The sequence below is a fragment of the Podarcis raffonei genome, chromosome 15 (genome assembly GCF_027172205.1).
Source record: "Podarcis raffonei isolate rPodRaf1 chromosome 15, rPodRaf1.pri, whole genome shotgun sequence".
Classification (NCBI taxonomy): domain Eukaryota; kingdom Metazoa; phylum Chordata; class Lepidosauria; order Squamata; family Lacertidae; genus Podarcis; species Podarcis raffonei.
The window spans coordinates 9,954,087-9,977,382 of record NC_070616.1 but is presented as its reverse complement, the minus strand read 5'-3'; the positions used below and the strand labels follow the sequence as shown (position 1 = coordinate 9,977,382).

The following is a 23,296-nucleotide window of genomic DNA, read 5'->3' as shown; positions in this document are numbered from 1 at the left end:
CACCAGGAGTGGGGGGAAATAGAAGGTTAAATGTAGGTTTTTACACGGAAAAGAGAACACAGCAAGGCAAACCTGGATGCCTGGGTTTTTAAAAGCAGTAAAGCAATGAGCGCATGCAAGCCTCTTAAAGTTAAAAGGCATGCAAGGAACCAGACCCCCCCCCCGACTCCAAATCTCATGGCTCTTCTCTGCTAGCTGATGACTCGCTGCGGGACGACGACGACTGAGGAGGAGGCGGAGCTGGAGCCGCAGCATTAAGCTGCTAAACACGCCCCCCGGAGACACCTGGTTGGCTGCCTCCGGTGGGCGTGGGCACCAGCCAGGTGAGGAGGGGCGGGGGCTAAGGCCCCCGGGCAGGGGCGGAGCTCGGGCTCCCGCCCACAACCACTCCCCTCTCTTCCAGGGAGGAGAGTCTTTATTGAACCCTTCTAAGTCCAAAATGTCTGTGTTCTCCAGAAGTAGCCAATCTTTCAGCCAGCAGAAAGCTGCTGCTTCATAGTACAGTTTTAAGTCCGGCAGGGCAAACCCCCCTCTTTCTTTTGCACGCATTGCCCTTTGTCAGGCTGGCAGCTCATAGACTCATGTGCTCTAGTTAGCTCCTTCAATACCAGGAACAGTCCCAATTTCCCAAAGCCTACCCCTGATGAACCACTTAGGCCCAGCATAACCCAATGCTATCCTGAGAGGCAACTGCCTGGGTCTCACCACATTGTCTGACTAGGATGTGAGAGAAGTGGGTCATAGGACCTTAGGACTGGTCATATTTGAGCTCAGTCTGTCTCAAGCTGCTGTGGGAATAACGAAGGTCTTTGGAGGAAAGGTAGGGTAGAAATATAAATACAAACACATGCACACAGGTGTGGACTCATCCTAAATGCTATTGACAGAGGGGGCAGTTTGTGTTCATGCCATTCTTATAGGCCTCTCTGGCTGTCCACTGCCAAGCACAGGATACTGGACTAAATGGATTCCATGTGATCCAGCAGCACTGATCTTTTTAACAGAGAATGCTCATCTTACCAATTAGGCCAGGCTTCCTCAAACTCAGCCCTTCAAAAGTTTTTGGCCCACAGCTCCCATGATAGCAGGACCAGTGGTCAGGGATGATGGGAATTGTAGTCTCAAAACACCTGGAGGGCTGAGTCTGAGGAAGCCTGAATTAAGCTAAACCAGTGGTTTTCAACCAGTGTGCCGTGGCACCCTGGGGTGCCTTAAATGATGGTCAGGAGTGCCGTGGACAGCACTGGCCTCTGTCCCTCTTTCTTTCTTTCTTTCTTTCTTTCTTTCTCTCCCTCCTCTGATGACCTCTCACGTCTCTGCCTCCCAAAGGCTTGCACAACTGTTTACTGCAGCAATCCTGGCTGTAAGCTCCCCAGATGAATGGTGCCTCTGGGAGGCCCCTCTCTTTGGAGCAAGGGGGCGCAGTTCAGAGACCAGGGGTGGCGGCGGCAGCTGCCCAGAGGACTCCCAAGGAGAGGGGAGAGGAGAGGAGGCCGAGGGAATACTCCACAAAGGAGGGTGTTTGGAAAAGGGTGAGAGACTGCCAGCTTTGCAGGCAAGGGCTGACATAACTGGGCTCCTGAGCCCTACAGGGTTGCCACAGAAAGAATGTACAGTAGTTGGTTAAGGGAGCTGTGGACTCAAAAAGGCTGAAAACCTCTGGGCTAAACCATTCATCCCTCTAACCCAGTATAATCATCATTATCATCATCATTTTATAAACTTCCAGCTCATTCAATATATAGATCATTAAAACCATTAAGACATCATAAAATTATAAAAACATAAAGTACAGAACAAATGACTAACAACGAATCAAATTAAATCTCTGGAAATGAGTGGCGAAACTCATTGTGTGCAGGCAGCAAAATATCAGACTTGTGGGTGCCTGCCCAATTTCACTGGGGACTGCGCCAGCTCCAAAGTGCTGGTGCCACTACACTAAAAAGCTGTGGGACAGTCAGGAGGGCTGCTTGAGATGATCAAAGTCAACTGACTGGGGTATAATACTATGCAATTTCAAGAGGATCTGTTTTACTGGATCAGACTTGTGCCTGCATGTACACGCCAGACTTCTCCCTGGCATGCCACACTCTCTTCCCCTACGTTCCCTAGCACCCCACTTCCCCCCCTCCTGCCTCCCCTCCATCAGACACTCTTTTTGTCTCTCTGCCACCCAGATCTCTCCCCTTTCTGTTCAGCTGCTGATCTGAACATTGGAAAGTACTTAGAAACAAAAGCTCTTCCAACTTCCTCCTTCAGCTCTATGTAGGATTTAAAGGATAAGGAAAGTCACTGCTCTGACCATCTCTTGATGGAGACAGTGATCAAGGCTTTCATTGCACCCATGGGTGCCATGCTGATGATCTCAGGATTAGGCACTTTTTTTGGGGGGGGGGGAGATTGACATATGTCAACAGCATACATATGGTAACTATATCTGTTGCTCTGGAGGGTAGGACCCCAACATTAGGAAGTACTTTCGGATGGTAAGTGGAACAGACTCCCTCAGAAGGTGGTGGACTCTCCTTCCTTGGATGATTTTAAGCAGAGGTTAGATTGCCATCTGTCATGCGTGATTTAGTTGAGAAGAAGAAGAAGAGAGTTTGGATTGGATATCCCACTTTATCACTACCCGAAGGAGTCTCAAAGCGGCTAACATTCTCCTTTCCCTTCCTCCCCCACAACAAACACTCTGTGAGGTGAGTGAGGCTGAGAGACTTCAGAGAAGTGTGACTGGCCCAAGGTCACCCAGCAGCTGCATGTGGAGGAGCGGAGACACGAACCCGGTTCACCAGATTACAAGTCTACCGCTCTTAACCACTACACCACACTGGCTCTGAGGTTCCTTCATTGCAGGGGAACAGACTCAATTACCCTCTGGGTGCCTTCCAAGTCTACAATTCTGTGATTCCATATGGGACTATAGTTCTGTGTGGTGAAGGGGTGGTGGTAATAAAACAATAAATAGATCCCAGACTGTACAGGCTGAAGGTCTGAGGTTCAACCCTCTGGCATCTCTCCAGTTAAAACAATAAGATCATCAGTGAAGGGGAAACCTCTGCCTGAGTCCCATACTGAGCCTCATGGACAAAGAGGAATCCTTTCTTATACCAGGTCAGACTTTGGACTAGTCACTGTCTTTCAGAATTAACTACCTCCCAGGACTGTTGTAAGAATTGCACCATGTGGGGCTGCCCTTGGGTCTGGTCCAAAGCTCTAGCTGGTGCATAATGCAGTGATGAGATAACAGATGGGAGCACATAAAATCATAGCATTGGAAGGGACTCTGAGGATCATCAAGTCCAAATGCCTGTTATGCAGGAATATGCATACGGGATCAAACCTGTGACCTTGGCGTTATCAGCACCATGCTCTAACCAACTGAGCTACCCACCTGGATGGCTGCCAGCATGTGACACCATGGATAAAACAACTGCACTGGTAGCCCATCTACTACTGAACCAGGTTCTTGAATTAATTTACAAAGCTCTAAGCAACTTAGGTCCAGGGTCCCTCTGGGACTACCTGAACCCTTATACCCCAGCTTGATCATTGAGAGCATCAGCAAGGGCACTGCTGGTTGTCGCTGGAGTTGGTGAGGCTTATTTTTCATCCAAATCAAGTCTTCAGGGCTAGTGGCCTGCTCCTGTGAAGTGCTCTTCCAGTAGAGATTCAGCAAACGCCTTCCATGATAACCTTCAAACATTTGCTGAAAACTTTTCAGGCTATGCAAACAATTAAGAAAAGAAACATTGTCCATAATAGTTAACTGGTGATCCGTAAGACTTTTATTGCACTATAATTGCTATTCTTTTTTTCTTAACCAAATTGCAATATACAAATATTTTTAATAAATTAAAAAAATGAGACTGGGTGGGTGGAAGAATCATGTACATTGTCATGAGTTCCCTGGAGGAAGACGGAAATAAAAATATGGCCTATGAGTTTAGATAAAAATAGTTGCATAAGGAACCCTACAGGGCAAACAAATTGCAGCAGACACCAGAATAAATGGGTCAGGGAGCTCTGAGTTCAAGCCCCACCTCTGTTGTAGACTTACTATAAGGCTTAGGAACATAGGAAGATGTCTTATAATCAGTGAAACCAATGCTCTGTCTAGCTCAGTAATGTCAACACTAACTTGCAGCATCTCTCCAGGATTTCAGGCAGGATTCTCTACCAACCTTACCTGCAGATGTTTGGGATTGAAGCTGAGACCTTCTGCATATAAAGCAGATGCTCTACGCAGAACGGCAACCCTTTGGGAACACCAGTCCTTTCTGGTCTCAGATCTGTACAGTGGAACAATTGCATTGCCTCAAAAGATTGTCTTCTCTGCAATCATCACATAGATCAGAGATGGGAAACCTATGGTCCTCTAGGTTCTGTTGGTCTACAATACCACCATCCCCAAGAATCAGTCATGCTGTCTGTGGTTGAAGGAGTCCAACAACATATAGTGGACTACAGGTTCCTGCCCCTGACATAAATGACAGGTGTTGGCCTAGAACAATGTTTCCGAAACTTTGATCTTTGACTGTTTTGGGACTACAACTCCCATCATCCCTAACCACTAATTCTACTAGCTAGGGATCATGGGAGTTGTGGTCCAAAAAAGCAACCAGAGATCCAAAGTTGGGAAACCTTGGCCTAAAAGAAGAATAAAACCACAAAGACAACTCAAGAGTCACAACAGAGTGAACAGGCTTTTATCCAGAAATGGGAAAAGGCTTGACAATGAAGAGTGTTGGAGAACTTGAAAGCTTGTGACTTTTTTTGGCTGGTTCTATCAAACATGTTGGGACACGGGTGGCACTTTGGGTTAAACCACAGAGCCTAGGACTTGCCGATCAGAAGGTTGGCAGTTCGAATCCCTGTGACGGGGTGAGCTCCCATTGCTCGGTCCCTGCTCCTGCCAAACTAGCAGTTCGAAAGCATGTCAAAGTGCAAGCAGATAAATAGGTACCATTCTGGTGGGAAGGTAAACGGCGTTTCCGTGCACTGCTCTGGTCCGCCAGAAGTGGCTTATTCATGCTGGCTCCCTCGGCCAATAAAGCGAGATGAGCGCCGCAACCCCAGAGTCGGCCACGACTGGACCTAATGGTCAGTGGTCCCTTTACCTTTACCTTTAACAAAGATGTTGCCCTACTGTGAGTTCTGGAAACATCTAGATGGTAAAACATTTTGAAAATTCCAAAGTGCTGTGGGAAGACACAGTGACAGTACGTTGATATGTGGCTGGGTACATGACTGGAGCTGGTTCCTGGAAGAACTGGGAGGTGTTAATAGCATCTGTTCATTGGAACACTGTGATGCAAAGAAGGCTGTTCCAGAGAAGAGCAATGTTCTCAAGACAAACATACAGCCTAGCAAACATATATTCTTTAGGAAAACTATTAAACCATGAAATAGCTCAGGATTTGCATTGTTAATTCAACAAAGACTACAATGATCCCTAGTATCCATTACCTAAGGTAGAGAAGCAAAAGCAAAATGGGAGCACACGGCAAAGGCTGGAGATGGTGCAATAATAATTAGGACTTGACATTCATACTTGACATTCAGGTAGTTTCTCAGAATGCTTGAAGCATACACATTATCTTGCTGCAATCCTTAAAACAACCCAGCAAGTTAGGTCAGCATCACTCTCTCCTCAATGTAGCCAAGGCTTATCTGTGGCCTCCAAGTGAAGTTTATGGAGGTAGAATAATTTGACCTGAATTTTCCTATTCAGAGCTCACCCACCCAGCATCACGCCAGCTCCCCAAGTTTAAGTGGGTCATCATGAACACCCAAGATGCAAAAATGTGAATTGATTCTGAATTCAGTGGCAGAGCATGCAGTTTTGGGGTAGTAGGTTAAAATCTTGTGGGATTACACCGGTCAACTCTGGGAGTGGACGGAAAAGAAAAAATTCAGAGTGTTCCTCTCAACTAAGGGTCTCTAACTAGAATTCTATCATCTATCATTATCCCACACTTCATCCCAAAGGGGCTCAAGGCAGTAGACACATCAACAATAAAAAAGCATTTTTTTTAACGCATTCTAAAACCAGTTAAAAAACATTCTCTCAACCAGTGATTTCAGGGTTGCCAGGAACAATACATTTTATCTATCAAATTCCTCTCAAAGGTCAACAATGAGGGACACCCCCCCACCAAAGAGGATACTGAACAAATGGGGAACCACCACCAGAAAGGCCCTGTCACAGGCCAGCACCAAGCGGGTAGCCCCCAGAGGTGGCACTATCAACAAGGACTCACCTGTCAATCATAGGGTCTCAGGTAGCTGATATTGGGGGAGGTGGTCTTGCAAGTACTTGGGTGCCTATTGATGTTAAGTGCATTGCTGCCAATCACATTAGGGTGTTATGTGTATTTAATATCTAGTAAGTAAATAAATGTGTGTGTGTGTGTGAGAGAGAGAGAGAGAGAGAGAGAGCTCTTCTTTCTGACAGCAATCTCCATGAAAAGCATACACACACTGCAATGAATTATTAGGATTGCGAATAGAAGCCAGTAGGAGCTTTTTCTTTTTCTATAGAAGTGGACCATTTTTGCGGAGTACATATACAAAGAAATGGTTAAAACTGCCCCTCCTCATACTCTGCCATCTCAATAAAATAAAAATCACCCCCTGAACTTACTACTAAGTAAACTAACAGCCCAGACATAATTGACAGTGATGAATTTGCAACTTGTGTATTTTTTTAGGCATTTATTTTGAAGCAACACCTTTTGAAACAACCTTTAGGGCTGCAATTCTATACACCAGGTATCTTCAACCTTTTCGGACCCAGGATCAACTTTTAACCCAAACAGGTATTTGCAAACCGGACCCATTTCTTAACCTTTCACCATATTTTTGGATGATGGTTGTGTTCCTATGGCGATCAACCTTGGATCAAGCTTCAGCCCACTAGTGGCTCCCAACCAACCTGTTGAAGACCAGTGATGTTCAGGCTCACCTGAATTAATCCCCACTCAACTCAGTGGGATTAACTCCCAAGTAAACACAACGAGATGGAAAAGTGTGACTGTCCAATCAAACTTATACTCAGCATTTCAGGATAACAAGGTTGCAAAGATAACACTTTGAGTGCCTACGCCAAAAAAAGGTGCTAGATTGAGACTAAAGCATTAATAAACTTCTCTAATTTGTCCATTTCTCTAATTTAAGGGGTGACTCTGAATATTTTACTTCTAGCTCCCAAGCGGAGAAGCTATTTGCATTGCCTCCCCACCCCTTTGCATATGTACCATTGCTCCTAAACTTCCTATAAAATGAGTAGGTATTTGATATTCCTGCATCTTGGGCAGAAATGCCATTTGTGCAAAAAGCTGCAGGCACGTCCGTGTGCAAAACATGAATTCTCTGAATAGAGAGCATGCTCTGCATGCAGAACGCCCTCACTGTCTATGGGTACAAGGATCTGCAATCCCAGGATTTGACTTGAGAGCACAAGAAGAGTCTTGCTGGATCAGGCCAAAGACCCATCCTGTTCTCACAGTGGGCAAACAGATGCCTTTGGGAAGCCCACAAGCATGACATGTGCCCCAACAATGTTCTCCCCATCCTGTGGCTTCCAGCAAATCATATTCAGACACATTGCTGTCTCTGACAGGTAGGAAGCCTGGGACCTTTGAGAAAGCCCTGTGGTTTGCCAGCCTGCCAAAACAGCTTGCTTCCTGAACTGTATTTCTGCTGTGTACAGAGAGCCATGAATTAAACCTATTTGCCATAAGGAAGAGAAATGAAACCAAGAAGCAAACCTGCAACAGGTCTTGAACCATTGCTCAGAGATAGAGCACATGTTTCCCCCCCCACGTAGAAGGAAGATGTTCTTCCATTGAGCTACAACCCTTCCCTAATCTAGAAGGATTAGTAGACTGACTTGCCTGTATAAATGCAGCTGACCTTCCAATGCTCATTTTAAATTGAGTCTGCCCTGTCCAAGAGCCTTGGTATACCTAATAACAAAGTCTCTGTGTAATGTTCTCTTGGGTCTTTGCATTATGCACAAATTAAGGCCCGTCCAGCTTTAAACACATACATAAATTGACATGCAGCCTGACATCCTGTTGATTACTTAATATTCCACCTTTCCTGCCTATTCTCACACTACACACTTTACCCCCCGCCCCAGTTTTCTCCTGAATGGAACAACCTGATGCTTAGCAACTTCGTAGTTATTTTTGGAACCCAACCATCTTTCCCAGGGCGCTCAGCCCTAGTCAAGCGAGTTTTCCATTATGAGAGAAGCCTCAGCTCTCCTGCAGTCCTGCAGAATCTGTGCATCTTGGACAAGGAGGGAAATTTGAGAGGGATGGAAGGGGCGGTAGTGAGTGAGAGAAAGGACAACACTGAGATGTTGTTGTTGTTGTTGTTTTCCTTATGGTCCACCCGATGTTCTCCGCAGCTGGTTGCCCAGGGAAAACATGTTGGTGTGTGAGGAACATAAGAACCTGCTTTCTACTGAGTTGGGTCCATCTAGCTTGTTGTGGGTCCATCTGTTTAGTCTGACTGGCAATGGCTCTCCTGTCCCAGCCCTAGCTGGAACCGGCTGGGGATGAGCGTGGACCTTTCTGCAAGCAAAACAGGTGATCTACCACAGAGCCAAGGCCCTAAGCAATTATGTTTTTATTAACTAAACATAGAAGAGAGAGACAGAGGACTACAAAGGCAGGAGTACATGAGGGTAGAGGAGACCACTTTCCACATACAACCACTCTCACCCTTCCCAAATAAGAAATGAACCCTTCCTGTGACTACTGTCCCTCATTCCTCTGCTAGCATCTTATACCCAGGACACAGTTTTAAGAACAATAATCTCTTTCCAAGGTATAAATCCGAGGGGTACATTTTTCATGTGACACCTAAGCCTTTCCCTGAAGAGCAAAACCTCCCAACGCTAGAAGATGAATGCCAATTCTGGAAGAGAGCCTTCTCTTAAACCCAAAGCTCAAGCCACACTAAAGAGAAGGGGGCTCCCTCCCTACTCAGAGGAGACCCATTGAACTCAACAGGCATGGCAAACTTAGGTCCATTCATTTCAAGATGGTCTACTCCGAGTAGGACCAACATGGGAAATAACCCGGGGGCACTGAAAAGGAATCACATTCCAGATTTTTTATTATTATGATAATCTTGTGGCCCCTTCAGAAGAACCAGCAGCTTGCTGTGGCTTCCTTGCTCATCCTGATTTTATGTAAGCATCTTCCACACCACACACGGTAACCAAAACCCACAGAACAGCTCTCACTCTGCTTCCGAGGACGCCGCTCACACCCAGCCCTGGAGGGGAAGAATGTCAGCGGCCACCGACACAGCAGACCCAAGCCGGATCAACTCTATCGCTCCTCCGCCACCCTCTCCAGTGCCTTTTGCTTGCTAACAGGTCTCTCCTCGTCAGGATCTCTCCCACCCTCGCCTGTCCTTCAGAAGCAGCTACAGCAGCAGCTGCTGCCTAGAGCCGTCGCGAGCCCCCGAAGCCAACCTGCTCGCTCACCTGCACCGCGGTCCTCGCGTGCCCGAGCGAAAAGCATCGCCGTGCGCTGCGCTCTCTTGGGCACGTTTGGAGAAGGAGCCTTGCGCGCACAGGCGGCGGCGGTGCGCCGAGGAGGAAAAGCAGGGCGGGGGCGGTTGGGTCTTACCTTCCAGGCAGGCGGCTCTGCTGCTCCTACAGGTCTGGATCCCGCCGCCTCCTCAGTCCTCCCTTCCGTCGTGCTTCCCCCTCTTTCTCCGCGTCTCTCCTTGCCTTCTTTTCTCCGCCGCCCCAGATCTCTCACCCGAGGGAGAGAAAGAAAGAGAACCCGCGCCGGCCCCCCAGGGGGTCTCCGGCAACCTCCGCATAAAACCTCCCTTTTTCGAGGGACAGCAGCAGGGGAGGGAGGGAGGGGGCGCACAGCTCGCTGCAGCTCAGGTGCGCCCAGCTGGTCCCCACAGGTGCCCGGCCGATCCCAAACGCGCTGCGCTCCGGGACAAATCTACCCAGCAGGTGGCCATGGCAGACGCCGGCCCCACCCGCTTCCGTGGGGATGGGGGGGGGGAGCGGCGACGCACCTTTGCCCAACGGCAGCTCAGCCACCCAGCACAAGCTCCTTTCCGTGGAAGCCTGGAAAGGGGGAAAGAAATCCTGTTCTAAACAGCCCACCCACCCCCGGCGTGCGCGCTTTCCAGCTCCTCCTGCCTCGTCTCGCCCACGCTAAAACTCCAGCACGAGAAGAGGAGGAAAAAAAGCAGACGGCTCGTCCTCGTGGTGCCTGGACGCCGGGGTCTCACAGTAACCCGTTCCTTACCAGGCATCAATCACCAACCTTGTCTGTAGATCCCCCCCCCCAATAACCTCTTCGGAAATGCGAAAAAGGAGGGGAGGGTCGTAGCTCAGTGGTAGGGCATCTGCTTTGCATGCAGAAGGTGGCAGATCCGGCCCTCCCCTCCCCGCATCTCCAGGTAAGACTGAGAATGTCCTCTGTGCTTTGTATGTTATGATTCAAAGACCTAACAATATGATACCCAGAGGCGTTGCTATTGAGGTATATTGAGACCCTGTATATGGGGCAAACGCTCAATTGGAAACGCTCAATTGTCCGCTGCATTAGTACTGACAAGTCAGACCACAAATCCTTCTAGGGAAAGGCTGCAGCTCAATGAGTAGAGTATCTACTTTGCATGCGGAAGGTCTCATGTTTGACCCCTGGTGTCTCCAGGTGGGGTTGGGAGAGACTCTCTTCCTGATACCCTGTGCAGCCAGTCAGTGTAGGTGATACTGTGCTAGGTAGACAGATGGTCTGACTTTCTCCAAGGCAGCTGCCCGCATTCCAAAGGATTTGAAAACACACACATACACCAACAAGGAGATTAGTAGTTGCAATCTGATTTCTATCAGTCACTGGGTGCTTCCAGACCATTGCTATGTTGCGGTGTGGTTCAATCACCTCTTGGGAAACCCAAGTCATGCAATTAAAGCTGGTTGCTCTTCCACCTTCCAAAAACCAGTCCGACTTTTTGCAAGACGGAAAGTGATGGGGGAAAGTGTGTGATACTTCTTGCTTGGTGCATCTAACCTCCCCACAAACAAATTGGGACCATTCTCAGTAAAGAAGTCATCTAAAGGCAACGTATATTCCAAGATCCAACATCTTCCCCGTTGAACCATGGTATTATTATTTTTGTTCTTATTTGTACCGCTCCTTCTGGGGAATATTCCAGCCAAGCTCATTTCTATTCTTGAAACACAATGCAGAACAAACAATTAAACAAATGGCATACAGTGCAAATCTATGAATGTCTATAATGACTTCATTGACTTCACAGGCTGTTGTAATCAAGACTGGAGATACAACTGCAACTGTCCAGGCTCATTGGACAGAGTCTCACAACTAAAATACTTTGCATCACATGCTTAGAAACATAGAAAGCTGACTTACACCGAGGGAGACCATTGGTTCATGTAACTCAGCATTGTTCACACTGATTGGCTGTGGCTTTCCAAGGTTTCAGGCAAGGAACCTTTCCTAACCACTGAGTGCAGATGTAGACCCCTTACTCATGAGCTAACTCTTTGATCTCTCAGCATTGGAGAACATGGGCACCAAAACGTCTGTACCTCATTGCTCTTTGGTCTAGGTCCAGACTTTTTGGTGCCCATGTTCTCCAGTGCTGAGAGATGGCTCCACCTCATCCTTCGATAGCTTCACAGGTTCTCCAGCAGGTCTCCCACCAGAAGGGCCCTGAAGGGGATTCTCAGTACTGTCTGTCAGAGACCCTACCTGCTTCTGAGGATCTTCGATCTGTGGGGTGTCTGGTTCATCCTTAGAGGACTCCATGTCTGGCACCAGTTTAGCACCAGGTATGAGAGAGGGGAAGTGGAAGCTCATTTGACATTCAGAGGAATGGCACCCTCTGGGTTACTCTCACTTCATTGAACAATGCAGCTGGTAGTTAAATAATAATTTAAAAAATAAACAGCTACCACTGTCATTACTTGTCACAGTAAGCTTCCCATCACTAGACTGCAAATGACTGTTCCACCCAGCCAGGAATATTCCTGAAAATGCTGCTCCACTACAGCTTGTGATTAGGCCCAGACCCACTTAGTTTCATCAAGCTTGCTGCATAATTTGCTTTCAGACAACACTTTTGGCTCAATAACTTATTCCTGCAATGTGACTAGGAACTAAAGTGATTTAGAAATGGCATGCTGTCCAACATTTCTCAGATGAAAATAGGGGCATTCTATTCTACAGCAGGAAGCTCCTCCTGCATCTGATTCTCTGCACACACATAGATGTCATATACACATATACATCTGTCACCTTGAGCCAATTAAAACTTCTCCATGAAAACTACCTGACGGGATTGTTGTAAAGCAAAAATGTGTGAGGGAAGGGATCATGTACAACATCTTCAGCAGATAAAGGGAATGAAATAAAATTGTAGCTGTAATTTGCCTTGCATCCCTCTCAGGGAAAAAGGTGGTATATAATACTAATACTAAAATACTAATACTAATACAGTGGTACCTCGGGTTAAGAACTTAATTGGTTCTGGAGGTCCGTTCTTAACCTGAAACTGTTCTTAACCTGAGGTACCACTTTAGCTAATGGGGCCTCCCGCTGCTGCCACGCCACCGCCGTGCGATTTCTGTTCTCATCCTGAAGCAAAGTTCTTAATCTGAGGTACTATTTCTGGGTTAGTGGAGTCTGTAACCTGAAGCATCTGTAACCTGAAGCATCTGTAACCCGAGATACTATGGTACTAATACTAATGGAAACTGTGAGAATGTTCAGGAACATGCCAGAAAGTATATCCTATTGAACTAAGTGGGACTTAGTTCTGAGTAAAAATGCTTCAGGTTGTAGTGTAAGGCTGCACAATCTTTACTCAATAACCTGCGAGTAAGCTCCATTGAATACAGTGGGGCTTACTTCCAAATAAGGCCCCGTTTACAATAAAGGAATCAACACTGCAAGCGTTTCCTAAGAAATGGCTGGCTGCCGAAGCATTTCAATTAAAGAATTTAAGGTGGATTGGTGACCTTTTCCTTCAAAGTTATTGGAAGGGCTTTGTATGCCATCATCACCATTTCCTTCATTTGGTGCAGGAATTTCATTTTCAGTATAAAGAGGACTCTGTTTTTGCACCTACACACACACACACACACACACACACACACCCCTACCTTTTAATTGTTCTCCAAGATGTGGAGGGGATGAAAAAGGAAAAATGGGACATTCCAGGATCAAAACAGAAACTGGGATGGCTTTTGTATTTCTGGGACTATCCCTAAGAAATCAGGACACTTGGAGGGTCTGAAATGGTTCTCTACATGGCAGAGGTGCTCCCTTGGTGGATAGAGGGCAGGATCAGTTCTGGGCAAGACCAGCAGAGAAAAGAAGCTGAGAAGAACGGTCTAGTTTCAGTTTTGTATACATTTGGGTAACAGCAACTGCTACCCAACTCTTACACTGCTAAGTAAAGTTTGTTCCTTCTAATCCAGTCAAATACTAGAATTTTACCACCAGGAGATTGATAAATTTGATAGTGTAAGAACCACACACATAATGATTAATTATTTTTTTAAAAAAAAATCCCCAGGATCTGGCCTGACTAAATGGGAATGATCTCCTGGCTGGAATCAAAACAAGGTGATTAATGCATGTAAATTGGGAGTGTGATAAATAAAACTTTATTCTCCCCTCCTTCTGTTTTTCCGTGTCTAATGCTAGATTAGACACAGGAAAACAGCTACATTCCAGGACACCAGTTGGGCACATGTCAAGCTGGTTTCTCTTTGAAAACACACACAGAACATAATGTCTTTCTGGCAGCCTACTGGAAACCGAATCATTGTTTGAGATGTGGGATCAACCAGCATATCTTTTTGAAACAGTTTGATTTTGATAAGCATGGGAGAGGTGTGAGTCGGCTGCAAGATTTGGTCTACACCCTGATTCAAAGCTTCAGAAACCAGTCCACCTTGATTTGTGGCATTTCATAGACTGCCCAGTTTGGCTTGGGGTCCATCTGTGACTGCTTTGTCTCTTTCCCAGCTCTTCACAATTACGATGCTTTTCCCTGCATAACATTTCCCCTGTTTTGATAGAATATTAAATTTGCGGTCACACTAGCCTCACAAGGAACAAACGCTGGCAAATTACTGGCGGATAGACCCAGGGTATTTTGTGCTGGGCACCATTAAAGTTGATTCTTGAGTGGGAAGAACAATTAATACTACACAGAAAGCAAATCCTATCATTACCATCATTTCCCCCCTGTTATTTCTCACATAGAATCCAAAACAGCCTAACACATCTGCAAATGTAACATCAAAATAGGATACAATCACTACCACTGATTTTGAGCTTGACCTGTTGCTCACAATGAAGCTTTGCTTCTGCGTTCTCCCCTCCCTGTCCTTAAGCTTGGAGACATATGTTCTGCTTTTGCAAAGCTGCTTTGTCCCCAAAGCTCTAGGATTGGTTGATTCTTGGTAAATCATTCCCTCTGATTACAAGCCAGACCTGTCAGTTGTGAAGCAGCTCTGCCTCCTGCTCTCCTCATCCCAGAACTAGAGACATAAGTTCTGATTTTGCCAAGTTGGGTTTTTTTTTGGGGGGGGGGGTCGAATTAAAAGGGTTTTTTTGTTTTTTGTTTCCAGGTAAAATTATTCTCTCTGATTGCAGGTTTGACCTGTCAGTCACAATGGAGCCTTCCCTATACCCTCTTCCCCCACTTGGCTCATGGTTTCCTCTTTCCCCCCATCAACCCACCCTGGAGCCATGACATTATGGTAAGCTTAAAGGCATTACTTTCTCTTTCAACTGATGCTTGTTTGCAGCATAGGTTTTTTTTGAAACCTGGATCACCGAGGAACCACAAAGCACTTCAGAAATCAATTTATGTTGCCTTCTACAGATGGCACTTTACCTGTCATGAATGTGTGGTTCTTCTGAATGCCCTCCTTGCCCTCCAACTCAAGAGTCATCCTAATATGTTGCACACTCCATGTCTTAACACCATCATGTAGGAAGCAGTACAGTAAAACAGTCACCTCTGTGCACCGATATATATCCTCTGTATATCAGTATGTTGACACCAGTTTCCAGCCCCTCTCGTTCTAAAGACTACCGAAAAAACAAGCTTATTCCGTCTTCCATGCATGACAGCCCTTAAGATATTAGATGATGGCTATCATCTCTCAGTCTCTTATCCAAGCTAAACATACTGTATATTTATCACTCAAGATTCTGCTCAGTGTTCTGACACTGAAGAAGTCTTGACAAGTGATGACAGAAGATGGGGACTTCTTGGTGGCAGCACCTTAGCTGTGAAACTCTCCTAAGGATAGTGTGGACTTCACTGATGGCTTTTATGGGCAATCCAAACATTTTTTTAAAAATCATAAATCTTTTAATAGTATGTTTGACTCTGTGGTCTGTTTTAATTTTGTTGAGTTTCATAGTAGTTTTAATATTCTCCTTTTTTATTTTCTGTAACAGTTGTGAACTACAGTGGAGCCTCTTATGGGTCAGGAAGGAAACAGAAGGATCTGCAAACCAAGATGCTAACAAATTAAGAAATTTAAAAGTTATGCAAAACTGGGAATTCCAAATGGAACACATTTGCTTTGGTAACAAGACCAGCTCATCTGAATCTCCAGAATGTGGGGTGAAATCCTGAAGAGCATTTCAGAAGCTAATTTCAACCAAAGTTAGGCAGGTGTGATATTAGATAGGAAATAAACAAATGAGAAAGCAAACCACACCAAAGCATTGGTTTAAGGCTTTGCATTCTTCCAAAGAATATATTGCCAAGTACTGGTTTTCAACAAATGGAATGGAAGCTGACGTATAATAGGTACAATAAGGCATGCCATCAGTTGTCTTAGCTTCAGATGCCGTATGGAAATCACAATGGATCCTTCTAAGGAAAGATGCCTCATAGATTGCATATTTGGTTTCAAGGTTGGACTTGTTTTGAGTGAGCATCACATGATCATTCTAAGCTGCTGATTGGCTTATCTCATATCTATTGGGGTTTTCTCTCTGTGTGGATTTTCTTTTAGTGAATTATTTATTTCATTCATTCATAATAGTGTGGTGTGTTTTTTTTCTTGCCAAGGTCTTGTGCAGTGCATCAGTAATTATTCATTGCCCATCCCTGCTCCTTTGCACTCACCTAAATGCTCTCTCCCACTTAGCTCTATGGAAAAGAATGTACAGGGAACCTTCTGGTTGCAGATGAGAATGCTGCTCATTGAGAGTTTTGTTGCCTGTTGTCTGAGGTCTTGCAGAGAGTCTCTGTTAGTGGCCTCCTATGTCTCAGACGCATGACTCATAACAGCTAGAAGCTGTGCATTCAGTGTTCTGGGCCTAAGCCTGTGGAACTCCCTCCCAACTGAAATAAGACAGAAACCCTCCTTGCTAAGCAGCAGGTGTATGACTAAGACACTCTCGTTCCAGCAAGCATTTTAAGTAAGTGATAACTTTGTTGTTACTTTATTGTCCCATTTTCTGCATTGTTTTTATGTGCACCAAATAGAAAAGCACATTATTAAGCAGTTTACAAATGCCTTAAATAAATACAGTGGTATCTCGGGTTAAGTACTTAATTCGTTCCAGAGGTCCGTTCTTAACCTGAAACTGTTCTTAACCTGAAGCACCACTTTAGCTAATGGGGCCTCCCACTGCTGCTGCACCGCCGGTGCACAATTTCTGTTCACATCCTGAAGCAAAGTTCTTAACTCGAGGTAATATTTCTGGGTTAGCAGAGTCTGTAACCTGAAGTGTTTGTAACCTGAAGCATCTGTAACCCGAGGTACCACTGTAATAATGATGGTGCCTTTTTCAACAGGGGTCAAGGAAGTCAGAACCATGGACAGCTCACTTTGGCCCTGCTGGCTAGAACAAGCAGGCAGGCAGGTGAGGGCTGGCTGGTGACACACTGAGGTTGTGGGAGACAGTATCCCATTTGCCCCAATGGACTAGCCTCCACTGTCCTTTTTGCTCTGTCCCCCTGTAGAATGATTTGCTTTGGGGTGGTGGTGATTATCATTAGAAAATCAAGAAAGAGAAAACAAATCATGAAACTAACCAGTTGGAAAATTCCAGCTCTCTGTTTCTCTGCAAACAGTCTTCCAGTATCCTCTCGTTGGAAGTGGGAGAGTCTTCCCTTTGGTCCTCCTCTGGTTTGGGCTGACCCTCTCCATGTTGTGCTGTCAGCCTCATTGGGCAGAAGAAAGGTGGCTGTTCCCGGGAGAAGCTCAAGTGTTTCAGGACAACATCAAAGGCAGCAATGCGACTCTGAAAGAAATGAGACGGGAAGTTAACTGCACAGCTTGCACCAGTTTATAGTTTATTTAAAATAAACTATTCCCCCCCCTTATTATTCATGCTGCCCTCCTTCTCCACCCCCTCCTTTACAAAACAACAACAATTAATTCCTTCGCAATAGCAGGACGAGAGCGAACCACTGCAACTGTGCAGCAGATGTTTGGAGAGTCATAAAAGCTCGATGCTACCAGAGTATATTTGTTTGTAAATGGCCTGCATTTATGGATATGGCCTCAGCTATTTACAAGTCATAAGGAATTATTGCTGGAATGGCATTTTATTTGCTTGCTTTGTAAATGTCACATTTGGAGAGGTCGTGCCAGCTTCATTACAACAGAAGTTGGTGCTGAAATTTGGAACCGGGGGAGCCTTAGGAATGCTGCATTTCCCAGGCTTCCCAGAAAGCGGGGGGGGGGGGGCACAGTAGTACCTCAGCATTAAAGAGGGAGCCTTATTGCTGTTGCTACTGCTCCATACTTTGGGTACGTACCTTTCTTTATACTCTTTGTTTTGTATATTCTGTTTTATTATACAATGTGTATGTGGGTAGATCAATTCTGTTATCGTTCATTGGTTGTATGCTTTGTATTGTATTTTCAGCTGATGAAGACTATCATGAAACAGTAGTATCATTCCTGTGATGGCCTGGGATTCGGACTCGGAGGCTGAACCTGAGGAATCCCAGCCTGCACAGGAGTCCCCGCCTTCAGAACCAGCTGAGCCGGGGCTGGGGCTTGAGCCCGAAGGGTCCTCACCTGTGATGAATCCTCAGGTGCAGGCACCAGCTGAGTCTACTCTGGCTTCTGAGGTGATGGAGGACCCATTGCCTGCAGATGCTCCACTCTCAGCCCCATCAGGGGAAGCTGGGGTTGCCTCTGGGTCCGGTAACCCTCCAGCCTCTCCTGAGCTGCAGAGGCTCAGGGCAGAGAGGTGGAGGGAACTAAGTTCCCGCAGGAGGAGTGCTCGCCTCCAGGCCAGGAGAGGCGACTCACCTGTGGACTGGGGCTGCCCTATGCCTCGGGGCAAATAAAAGCCAGTCAGCCCCAGTCCCAGGTTGTAGGAGCAACATTGTTGGTAGCCTGTTCCTGCCTGCACCCTGTCCTGCTCTTCTGCCAGAATTCATGACCTCACCCGACTCCCTGCCTTGGACCCAGCTTCAGCTTTGATGGACAGCCTCCATACCGCACCCTTGACCTCGGACTGGACTTGGACCTCACCGCACGGTTAACCCTCAGGACCAGCACAATTCCGGAAACACTGTCCTTGAGATTTTTGGGACGTCTTCCATTGAAACTTTTGAAAAACTATTGAGAAAACTTTTTAGACTTTTGAGACGTCTTCTGTTGAAACCTTTGAATAACCATTGTGAGGCTGACCTCTGGTGCCTATCTTGAACGTTCTGTGCCACTAGTCTGTTACATTGTATACATGAACTCTAATAGATTTATTTCTACCTTTTGAATGATATCATTATTCTATTATATATGCTTTCACAGTTATTAGCCTACGTGGTGTGTCTATATTTCTGTGACTGCTCCATACTTAACAGAAGACTCTGCTGAATGCCAAATGCCTCTGTGAAAGATTATAGGCAATGAATGAATGTAACGACTCTTCATCACTGTGTGTCCCCTCCAGCAACTATTATCCTTTGGTAGGGACAAGAGAGAAATCCACTTTGGTTCATATTTAAATGTGAATCTACCTAATTCACACATTCTGAAAGAATACGCAAGCTGGACATCCTTCAAAATTCGTGCTGCTCCAAATTTTGCAATGAGATTCTCCAGCCAAGTAATATGAAAGTGCATTTTAAAAATACCTGTATTCATGTACAAAAAAAATTATTTGGGGGGAAACTGCTTTGCAAAAATATGTATATTTAAATTGCTTATAAAAATGTGCAGATTAGGAGATGTTTGCACTAACATGTTAATGAACATCCATGAGGACTATGCATTGACACATTGCCTCTCAACCTGGAGAGAACTAGGCTTGATTTATTTATTTGTTAACTTTATATCTCGCCTTTCCTCCCAAAGGAACCAATGGCAGCAAACAACAAGTGATGGAAACAATAAAAAACCATAAAAACAATTCCAATATAGAGGCAAGCTGTGAAAGATCTTGGCTTAAAAGACTTCTTGAAAGAAGAAGGTCATCAATAGGAGATGAAAAGAAAACAGAGATGGCACTTGCCTAATACCCAAGGCAAGGGAATTCCAATTATCCACAACACTAAAGGTCTGATTTATACATTGTGCTAAATTATTATTATTATTATTATTATTATTATTATTATTATTATTATTATTATTTATTTATAACCCACCCATCTGGCTGGGTTTCCCCAGCCACTCTGGGCTGCTTCCAACAGAAAACAGAATATTAAAATACAATGGTCTATTAAACATTAAAAGCGTCCCTAAACAGGGCTGCCTTCAGATGTCTTCTAAAAGTCTGGTAGTTGTTTTTCTCTTTGACATCTGGTGGGAGGGCATTCCACAGGGCAGGTGCCACTACTGAGAAGGCCCTATCTAGAAGTGCTAACAAGGAACGAAAGAAACTCCTGATAAGATGGTGTCTGCAAGAGGCCCTCATATGCAGGGCACAGTGATTGACTGGGTGTATGACAGGTGAGACTATTTTTCAAGCATCGTGGTCCAAATTTGTATAGACCTATCAATAAAGATGGTTGGATGAACATTCCTTCATGGCATTGGGACCCTTGGGCGCTCGACAAGACAGTTAAGATAATTGATGGACGATTATTGGGGATTGGAACCGGGAAAGGGGGGGTGGCGTTTGGGAATCCAAAGGGTGTATAATTATAATTTGTTTTGCTTTTATTTTGTTTTGTCATTTGTATGAGAATTGAGGAAATCGTGGAAGGGAATTTAGGTCGACTTTAGGAAAAGGCTTTAAGAATAAGCACGGATGTATAATTATTGATGTTTATAAGGCAAAATTGGTTTTTCAAAATGAACTAAATATAAAATATAAAACATAAAAAGGTTAAAAATTAGGGACAAGAACTTGTTGAACTGTTGTTTAAATATTGATGTTTATAAATTAAAATTGGTTTTTCTAAAATGAATTAAATATAAAAAGGTTAAAAATTGGGGACAAGAACTTGTTGAACCAACAATCTGAATTGGAATACAAGAGGGGGAGGTATGGGGAAGTCAGGGAAATATGTCATTGAAAATAAGGACGTTGAATTCTATGTGTTTTTAAAAAATTTTGTTTCGTTTTTTTATTTTTTTATGTATTATAATGGAAAAATCTTAATAAATATCAATTTTTTTAAAAAAAGACAAGACAGTTAAGATAAAATATTTCCCTGACTGCACCACCTCCAAGTTGTATCCAGGGAAGAGGATTTTTATTATTATCATTCCTTTCCCATTTAAAGGCTAACCAACCTAATTCACATTTTCTGAAACAATGCACAAACCAAACCACAACCTTTCTTCAAAAATTTGTGCTTCTCTGAATTTTGCAAGACAGTTTGTCAGCAGCATAATACATATGATCCCTTTTTGTCTTTTATATGATATACACACTTTCCAGTAGTCTATGTCTTTTTATATTAAGGAAAATTGCTTTGCAAAAATGGTGGGTATTGGGGGAAATTGCATGTAAGTGTGTATATATTGAGAGAAATTCACACTCAGATGCTGATGAATTTTCATGAGGACTTCTTAAAAAAAAAAAAAAAACTACATGTGGAAATGTGGAGAACTGTATGACTGGGAAAATGATAAATTTCTATGCAGAGTTTCCCAAAAGTCAAAAGCAAGGATTCCTGCAAAAATGGTGCTGGAAGAGTATTTCACCCCATGGGACCAGCGACACTAAATGCCTGACTTCTAGTTGTGGCCAGTTATGTCTCTATAACAGGGGGCGAAACTATTGGCGCTACTCTGGATAATCTCAGTGATTAAGTTGGGATATGAGGGCTGAAGTGGTCCTTGAGGGATCTTGGTTCAGGTTGCTCAGGGCTTTATATATCAACACAAGAATCTTGAACCTGCCCTGGTTTGATATAGGCAGCCAGTACAGATGTTTTAGCAGAGGTGTCATGTGTCACCAGCCATCTGTGCCCATCGGCATTCTAGCTGCTGCATTCTGCACCAGTTGGAGCTTCAGGGCCAGGCTCAAGGGCTTCCCCACATAGAGCACATTACAGTAGCCCAGCCATGATGGGAAGTAATGCCTGTCACTTGGCAGCAGTCACTACACCAAGGAGGGGAGAGGAAAGACGCAGGCCCAGGGCATTGGTTCTGCAAACTGACTAACATCTTTCATTTACCCTCTCCTTGAACTTTTCCATCCCAGCTGGTCATTGGAACAGCTTGCAACTCAGAACGTGAAGCTGAGTTTGCTTATTTCCTCCTCCCTCCTCAAACCACTTCCCTTTTGTGTCGTGCATGTTTCTTCAGGGGAAAAACAATGCTGTCCAGGGTTGTAAAGACTGCGGAGAGAATAATTGGGTGCACTCTTCCCACCGTGGATCATGCATCCATGTGCCATAAGAAAGCTGCAGAGGTAGCGCAGGATAGTACACACCCCGGAAATGATCTCTTTCAGCTTCTGCCTTCTGGAAGAAGGTACAGGGTTATAAAGACTAGGACTAGCCACCTGAGAAATGGTTTCTACCCAAATGCGATTTTGGTTTTAAACACAGCATAAGGTCATCTCTATGGGAGTATATTGTATTTAAAAATGGGGTACCAGAGTTTTTAGGGGGCTAACCAGGTTGGGATAGCTGGGATAGCAGGCTTGTTGGGTTTTGAATGTTTTATGTAGATTTTTCAATTTTGTTGTTCTGTATGGGACAATGACAATAAAGATTATCGTATTGTATTATCGTATTGTAAACATGAACTGCTTTTTGTGCTCTGGGAAGAGTGGCTGAAGAGTGTGACAAACACACTCCTGTAGCCCAGTGACCTTGATCACACATGCACAGTTCACAAGTGTCTTATTGAGGTATGTGCATACAATTAGTGTTTGCTGTCAGTGTGAGGTTTTCCACTTGTGCAGCGGGACATTCTCCCTTCTTCTCTCACCCTCTGCATGCCCCCTCCCCAAATCTTGGGGTTCCAGCAACCCTCCAGAGCAGAAGGGGGCATGAGGGGAGGAAAACAGGGCAGTCCTACTGCCAGGACACTTTATTCAGCGCTACTTTGGATACAACCCACAGTTTTTGTTCTTCTGCATACTGCAGGATTCACCAAAACATGCTGACACCTTTCTTCTGCGTCATAGTGACCTCACTATGGCTCTAATACTATTTTTGAAAGAAGTGAACACTCGCTTCCTATCAAAAAGACAGAGGCTAAAACAAAACTTTGTAAGTCACCAAACAGGCGTTCAGGGAAGAAATGCATCTGTTCAGACTTTATAACTACGAGCTCTTCTAACTACAAGCAAACCCACCAACAGGCACACACATTTTATAATACAGAGACTTCCTCCACAAAGCATTTTTTAAAAAGACCATACACACGAGAAAAGGAAACTTAAATATTCTCTTTAAAAGTAGAAGACTGTATTATAGATACCTTTCAAATCCTGTTATCGCAAAGAAAGGATTTAGACCTCTTTTCTTCTAGCGAGATCGCTTTCACAGAACCATGCTGTCTGCTTCCAAAAGCAATTCATGTAAGACAAAGTTTAGGATGACTATACCTGCACTCATTTGCTCACCTGAACCTACTGTAGCCAGCCCAGAGGTCTAGAATTTTTATCAATTTATCACCAGTTGACTTTTTTTTTTTAAGGAGGAGGAGAGAGGAAACAGGCGATGATCTCTACAATGCTTTTCTTGTTTAAGAACTGACTCTCTTTCCCCTCCCCCAACCCCAAAGCAGTGTCGCATGAAACTGTTCAAAAGCTGGACTGGGTTACACAGTGAACCAAGCCAAAAGCTAAATCAGCATTTCTTCAGC

At 44.8% G+C, this 23,296-nt stretch overlaps 1 protein-coding gene across 4 annotated transcripts in view; it reads right to left on the bottom strand.

Moving 5' to 3' along the window:
- The window catches only part of CALN1 (calneuron 1), a 142,219-nt gene that overhangs the window by 87,239 nt on the left and 31,684 nt on the right, over positions 1-23,296 (bottom strand). Inside the window, exons 1-2 of one of the 4 annotated variants that reach the window (XM_053366782.1) lie at positions 22,910-23,077; positions 17,101-17,309 (exon numbers count right to left, since the gene is read on the bottom strand). In XM_053366782.1, the coding sequence (XP_053222757.1) occupies positions 17,101-17,234 (134 nt within the window). In that variant the 5' untranslated portion in view covers positions 17,235-17,309; positions 22,910-23,077. Of the gene's footprint in view, positions 1-9,511; positions 9,603-9,656; positions 10,204-17,100; positions 17,310-22,909; positions 23,078-23,296 lie in introns of those variants that run through there. The other 3 variants (XM_053366781.1, XM_053366783.1, XM_053366784.1) reach the window with 3 other exon arrangements.